The sequence below is a fragment of the Camelina sativa genome, chromosome 8 (genome assembly GCF_030686135.1).
Source record: "Camelina sativa cultivar CO46 ecotype springtype chromosome 8, ASM3068613v1".
NCBI lineage: Eukaryota > Viridiplantae > Streptophyta > Magnoliopsida > Brassicales > Brassicaceae > Camelina > Camelina sativa.
The window spans coordinates 14,017,152-14,023,970 of NC_141887.1; the positions used below are offsets into that span (position 1 = coordinate 14,017,152).

The 6,819-nt window shown below is 33.7% G+C and overlaps 1 protein-coding gene across 5 annotated transcripts; it reads left to right on the top strand.

The window, feature by feature from the left end:
- LOC104707141 (small ribosomal subunit protein bS1c) lies at nucleotides 1-6,433 on the top strand. 5 transcript variants are annotated; one of them, XR_015564604.1, is made up of 9 exons: nucleotides 333-746; nucleotides 872-1,147; nucleotides 1,235-1,315; nucleotides 1,503-1,784; nucleotides 1,856-1,966; nucleotides 2,045-2,131; nucleotides 2,384-2,483; nucleotides 4,492-4,608; nucleotides 6,166-6,433. XR_015564604.1 is itself a non-coding variant. In XM_087463258.1 (9 exons), the coding sequence occupies exons 1-8, from the start codon at nucleotides 444-446 to the stop codon at nucleotides 4,605-4,607; spliced, it is 1,317 nt and encodes a 438-aa protein (XP_087319384.1). In that variant the 5' UTR covers nucleotides 333-443; the 3' UTR covers nucleotide 4,608; nucleotides 6,166-6,433. The 5 variants fall into 5 exon arrangements, 4 of the variants coding, with proteins under 4 accessions (XP_010421722.1, XP_087319386.1, XP_087319384.1 ...); XM_087463258.1 differs by having other exon boundaries at nucleotides 4,531-4,608; XM_087463260.1 differs by lacking the exon at nucleotides 6,166-6,433 and having other exon boundaries at nucleotides 326-746; nucleotides 4,492-4,805.
- Nucleotides 6,434-6,819: the final 386 nt, after the last annotated feature.

Sequence of the window (6,819 nt, forward strand, 5' to 3'; positions counted from 1 at the left end):
GAGTTGTTCTTTTCTTTCTCACATAAATTTCTGTTTCTCTAACTTCATCTTCTTCACCCAAAGCACTGTTTTTATCTGATACCGACATCTACAAGAATAAGACATTATAAAGCAATTAAACCGTATTCAAATGCACAAATCCAGACCCAATTGCACAATCTCTCAGTTTTCAAGACCAATATGGTTGGGTTTGAGACTCGAAATCTAGGGTTAGAGTTTGCCAGGTTTTCTAACGTCACGCTGTTTAGATAACTAAAAGACGGCATGTAGTTTAATCCAAATCATGCTGTTTAGAAGACTAAAAGACGGCACGTAGTTTCAATCCAGATCATCATCTCTAATTGTTTTTGTATCTTCCCTTATCTAAAACCCAACGATAAAACGCAGGAGCCATAGAAGAAGAAGAGATAAAAATTATCTCGGTGAGTGAGTGAGACTCAACAATGGCGTCTTTGGCTCAGCAATTCACGGGGTTGATGTGTTCTCCACTCTCTTCCTCTTCTAGGTTATCGAGGAGAGCTTCCAAGAACTTTCCGCAGAACAAATCCACCTCCGTTTCTCCGACTATTGTCGCCGCTGTAGCGATGTCAAGCGGTCAAACAAAAGAGCGTCTCGAGCTGAAGAAGATGTTCGAAGATGCTTATGAACGCTGCAGAACTGCTCCTATGGAAGGTGTTGCTTTCACTGTCGATGATTTCGCAGCTGCTATTGAACAATACGACTTCAATTCCGAAATCGGCACTAGGGTTGGTCTAATCTCTTTTTCTTTTTCTTTTTTTTTTTAATAAAAAAATTCGCCTTGTGTTATATATGAAAATGTTGGTTCTGTAGAACTTGCGTATCTCATTTGTGGTCAATGATGTTGTGTTAGGTAAAAGGAACAGTGTTCAAGACTGATGCAAATGGTGCATTAGTTGACATTTCTGCAAAATCATCGGCTTACTTGTCAGTAGAACAAGCGTGCATACATAGAATTAAGCATGTGGAAGAAGCCGGTATTGTCCCTGGTATGGTGGAAGAGTTTGTCATCATTGGTGAAAATGAAAGTGATGACAGTTTGCTATTGAGCTTAAGGAATATTCAATACGAACTTGCTTGGGAACGATGCAGGCAGCTTCAGGCTGAGGATGTTATTGTCAAGGCTAAGGTACGTTTGTATCCTACTTTTGCTACTCTTGTTGTTTCTTTTTTTTCTTTTCTGGTTTTAATCTTAGCAATTGGATTATATGCCTAGGTTATTGGTGCCAACAAAGGTGGATTGGTCGCTCTTGTGGAAGGTCTTCGTGGATTTGTGCCATTTTCTCAGATTTCATCGGTTAGTATTGTCTCACAACTGTTAAGATTTTAAGGAAGGGTTATCAATAAGCAGGTTTTGTCAACACGGATTCTTTGTTGATTTTAAGACAACACACAACCTGATATATTTTTTTCGTCAAACACACAATCTTGAATCCTTGATATATTAGATGTGTTTTTTTTTTCTACATTTTTTTTTTGGCCAGAAAGCAGCAGCTGAAGAGCTTCTTGAAAAAGAAATACCTCTCAAGTTTGTGGAGGTTGATGAGGAACAAACAAAGCTTGTCCTCAGCAACCGTAAAGCTGTAGCAGACAGCCAGGCTCAGCTTGGAATTGGATCTGTGGTCCTTGGAGTTGTTCAGAGCTTGAAACCATATGGTGCCTTCATTGACATTGGTGGAATAAACGGGCTTCTTCATGTCAGTCAGATCAGTCATGACCGTGTCTCAGATATCGCAACTGTTCTTCAGCCTGGTGACACATTGAAGGTCCTTCACTGATATTCTTAAGATTTTTATTTCAGATGTTAAAACAACAGTCCCTAACTCATAATGTATAGGTTATGATATTGAGCCATGACCGTGACAGAGGAAGAGTAAGTCTCTCCACAAAGAAGCTGGAGCCAACACCTGGTGATATGATTCGCAACCCAAAACTTGTTTTTGAGAAGGTAACTCTATTTTCATTGATATACTTTCCCGATTTTTCTCTTTTGTCTCAAATATCGCCACTTTCCTGCTCTCCCAAGGCTGAGGAGATGGCTCAGACATTCAGACAGAGAATCGCGCAAGCAGAAGCTATGGCTCGTGCTGACATGCTTCGTTTCCAACCGGAGGTATTAGTACCCACTTCTCTGATCTTGTTTATCCATTCTTATTGATTTCTTATTGCAATCAAGCTCTAAAGATTGGCGTACATGTTTAGTATCTAAGATACTTTTCATTTTATCTTATCACCACAACTGAGTTATTGGATTTCGAAAATTATGCTGTTCTTTTCGATATGTTGATTTGTTTAACCGAAGATAACCATAGAAGCTTTAAGGTCGTGGAGGATAATAAATTCATGGTTTTGTGTGTTTGAGCAGAGCGGACTGACACTGAGTTCTGACGGGATACTAGGACCACTCGAATCTGAGTTACCGGATGATGGCGTGGATCTAACTGTCGACGACATCCCTTCTGCAGGTGATCTTTAGATTTTGAAGCTTTAGTGTACTTTTTGATACACAAAAACACCTCCTTGAGCTCATATATAGTTTACTCCGACAAGACATTGTCCCGTGTGTATGTTTTCTTTTGTAATCGATATGTTATATTCTATCACAACAACGTCAAGAAATTAGCAAAAGGCTTGGCCCAAGACCAAACAGAGGTGAGAGGACGCGGCATGTGCCTGAAAGCATGGGTCTCAAAGAAATAGTATTGTTAAATATTTAGAAGTAATTAATAAGAATTTAACTATATATAAGTCTATAACCCTACTTGAATTAGATTGGTCCCATGAATTTAGGTCCAATCAGGTTAGGCTTAAGTTGAGTTTTTACATATCCTACTATATTAATTGGGAAGTACAAATAAAACTAATCTTAAAATGTGTAAAAAATTACATTCAATTGTCATTAGAAAAACTTAATTAAGACTTAAATAAATATAACTAATTAAAAAAACAAAAATAAGGGACACATCAAATAAAATAAATTGTAAAAAATAAAATAAAAATCTATTAGAATCAAAACTAATTCATACTTAAAAAAATTAACAAATAAGATTTAATTGCTCTTTTTTTACATGTTAGTTATATCTTTTTACTTACTTCACAACTATAGCAAGGATTTCGTTGAATTGACAAAGGTTTAAACAATTTTATTCATTACATGCAAATGTTTTATTGACAGGTTTTCAATAAACATTTTTAAAATACAATAATTATAATATAAGCAACAAATTTTTAATCACAAACCATTATAAATAACATAATAACAAAATAAATTATTGCAAATTTTCATCAGAAAAAAGTTTAGCCCGCGGTTTACCGCGGGATAGTACCTAGTATTCTTGTTAATCTAGCCTCCATGTATTCTGAAAATTTTGTACTTTCTCCGGTAATAAAATCTGAAACAATATTTGGTTCCCCTAGCCGTGAACCTCTTCATTCACCCTCTTATAATGTAAGGAAATAAAATCTGTATATATTATTATAAAATTAAAAACTTAAACCACTCTTTTATAAATCCAAACCGATATATAATTTCATACTAATTGTAAAATCTAAACCCTAACATCTCATTTGTAAACCCAAACCGACATATAATTTCATTCTAATTGTAAAATATAAACATTAACCATCTCATTTGTTAACCCAAACTAACATATAATTTTGTTCTAATTGTAAAATCTAAACCCTAATCATCTCACTTGTAAACTCAAACCAACATATAGTTCGTTCTAATTGTAAAATCTAAACCCTAACCACCTCATTTGTAAACCCAAAATGACATATAATTTCGTTTTAATTGTAAAAAAAACTAAACCCTAACCACTTCATTTGTAAACCCAAACCGACATATAAGTAAATCTAAACTCTAATCACCTTATTTGTAAACCCAAACCGACACATAATTTTGTTCTAATTTACAAATCTAAACCCTAACCACCTCATTTGTAAACTCAAACCGACATATAGTTTTATTTTAATTGTAAATCTAAACCATAATTCTCATTTATAAACCCAAACCAATATATAACCTCGTTTAATTGTAAAATCTAAACTAAACCAATATTTATTTTTTCTTAAATAAAAGTATACAGAATTTGTTTCCTTAATTTGTTTTGCTTTTTAATTTAATTTTGATTTCTTTTTAAAATGAAATATTAGGTAGAACATTCTGATTGGTTAAGAGGAGAGGAGGTGAACCTAAGTATTTTTCAAATATGTCTCTTTGCCCGTGGACGTAGCCAACAGAAAGTGTTGGTGAACCATGTTAAATCTGTGTCATGATCTTTACGTTTTCCAATTATCTCGCTCACATCTGTTCTAACACCTACCAATCTCATCTATAAAGGAGCAAAAGGTTGACTATTGAGTTTTTCTCTCCAAATCGTTTAAAAGAGAGACCAACAGTTGTTTGTTCTTCAACCTACTTTTGCATTGTGCCAACACCAAAGCTTAATTCTTTTATTTTCTTTCTTAAAGATGTTGAGTAGGGACGACCTTAAATTGATGCGTTTGCAGCCCATATCAAGGAGTCAGGAACATGTCTCCAGGATAGAAATGAGCCAACGCGGAGTATGAAGCTTTGCGTGAAGTGAGGTACTATGATTTGAAAGTCAAAACGTTAGATACAATCTAAATTAGAAAATGTAATAGTAGAACCCGCTAGTTATGTAGATAGTATTGTTAGAGGAGGTTCAGATTGTTCAGCAGAAGGTACTTTCTCCATTAAAATCTAAGAGCCAACATGTTTGGTGAAACATTTTATGGTGCAATAGACTGTATTAATTGGTCTATCTTCTAGAGTTAGGGGGATTGTGATGGAATTGTTGAAGATGAAGAACCAGTTAGGAGGACATCCCTCCTATATATGAATCGTAAACACAATTATAAACAAACATTAATTTTGTAAAAAATTAGAAGGGTGTGCCATTGAAATCAAACAAATTAATTATTTTGCAAGAATGGTAAAATCATCATTATCTTAGCTGGGTAAACGGATAAACGCACGGATCCTATTGACCTAGTTATGATATTTCAGATCTTTTTCTTTAATCTGCACCATTGCTTCACTTTGATCTTGGCCGTCAAAATTATAAAAAAAAAATATAGGATCCAGATCAAAAACATGCGGATCTTTAAAGAATTTGATTGATTGACCCGTATAAAAGGATGTGGACGCTTCTTTAAAACAGTTGGATATACGATTTGTATTTAATTTTTTTATAAAATAAAATTTTGAGCATTTAATGTTTAAATGGAGAGAATGTCGGCATATAAACAATAGCAAACTTTTAATTCCGAAATCTAGTTTAGATAACACAAACTCTCCCAAAAACAGGAACAAATATCTCAAAAACAGTCAAGAAATCTCACAAACTCTCCCAAAAACCTCAAGAACACTTTTCTCCTCTTTCTCTCTGTTTCTTTCTCAAAAACAGCTAAAGAGACGAAGGAAATCGAGTTCTACCTATTAAACTCGAGACTAGAGTTTTCCCTAAACCAACCACGCAAACCAAATGAATAAAATCGAACTGATTAAACTATCCATAAATGGTGTCGACCGATACCACAAGTAGTGTCGGTCGACACCTTAACTAAAATTTCAATTTTTGGTTTGCGGGTATTACCTCCTATAACTATGGTATTAATTGATATAAAATTCTATTATATAATTATGAGAATATTTACAAAGTTGGTTAGAAAGTATATAAACTAATGTGATACTTTGACTTATTAATAATATATAATACGGGAGGAATAAATTACTAAATTATTAAAAGTGTTACAAATGATTTAGTGGATGCTCATTATAGACCATTAGTTACCGTCTAACGTGTGTAAGGAATTATAATTATTCATGCTTGAATTATTGGATACGTGTGTTTTATTATAGCTTGACAAGGAGATCTGTTTGTTAGCACTTAATATTTTATTGGTTATAACACGTCTGATATGGTTATTGCTTTATAAATTTTATTGTATTATTTGGTCCTTGCTTTCGAGTCGGTTTAGGTGATCGGTGATTATAAATTTGATAGTAATAATCACCTGATTGTTCATATATAATATATTAATAATCATCACTTGCTTATTAATGTATATACTAGTGTTTGATGTCTAATGAATAATGACTCATACTTTAATATATGATAGGAAACAATCGGTCATATGCTATGAGATTTTCCCACCAAAATCCTTAGCCGACATGTCATAGTTCGGTGTCTGCGTCCCCATCTCCGAAAACACACAGTCGAGCTAAGTGCTATTATTCACCATATTACTTACAGCTTATCAATATATTCATGGTAAAATTGTAACATATATTATGGGAATCGATTGATGATTTAGTCACTAGTGCTCAGTTGTTTTATTATTAAGATCTATACATTATTGTTTGTTTAATCTCATGTTTCAACGCCTACCTTAAGATGCTTTTTAATTAAAGAATCATTGGTTTAGTAAATTCGCAAACCGATGATTTAAGTTAGAGAAAAATATCAAAAAAATCCCCAACTTTCAAATCGTGGTCAAAAAAAGCATCAATTTCTGAAATGTCGTTTAAATCATCAAGTTTTTATTGACTTTGTTAAAAAATAGGTAACTTTCGTTGATTAGGCCATTTAAGGCACGACGTTAAATTTTCAGTTAAACAACGATGACGGGATTAACTTCCGTTAGAATCTCCGTTAAACCAAAACGTCGTCGTTTTCATTAAAATAAGACAAAAAAATTTGGGACCAGCAAGAATCGAACTACCTACCTTTATGACTCATAACCACCTCTTTACCATTGAGCCACATTTAAAAT

Coding starts and splice junctions, on each gene's coding strand:
- LOC104707141 (XM_087463258.1), top strand. CDS start 444: ATGGCGTCTTTGGCTCAGCAATTCACGGGGTTGATGTGTTCTCCACTC. Junction 1,148..1,234: donor ATGTTATTGTCAAGGCTAAG/GTACGTTTGTAT, acceptor TTATATGCCTAG/GTTATTGGTGCCAACAAAGG. Junction 1,316..1,502: donor CATTTTCTCAGATTTCATCG/GTTAGTATTGTC, acceptor TTTTTTGGCCAG/AAAGCAGCAGCTGAAGAGCT.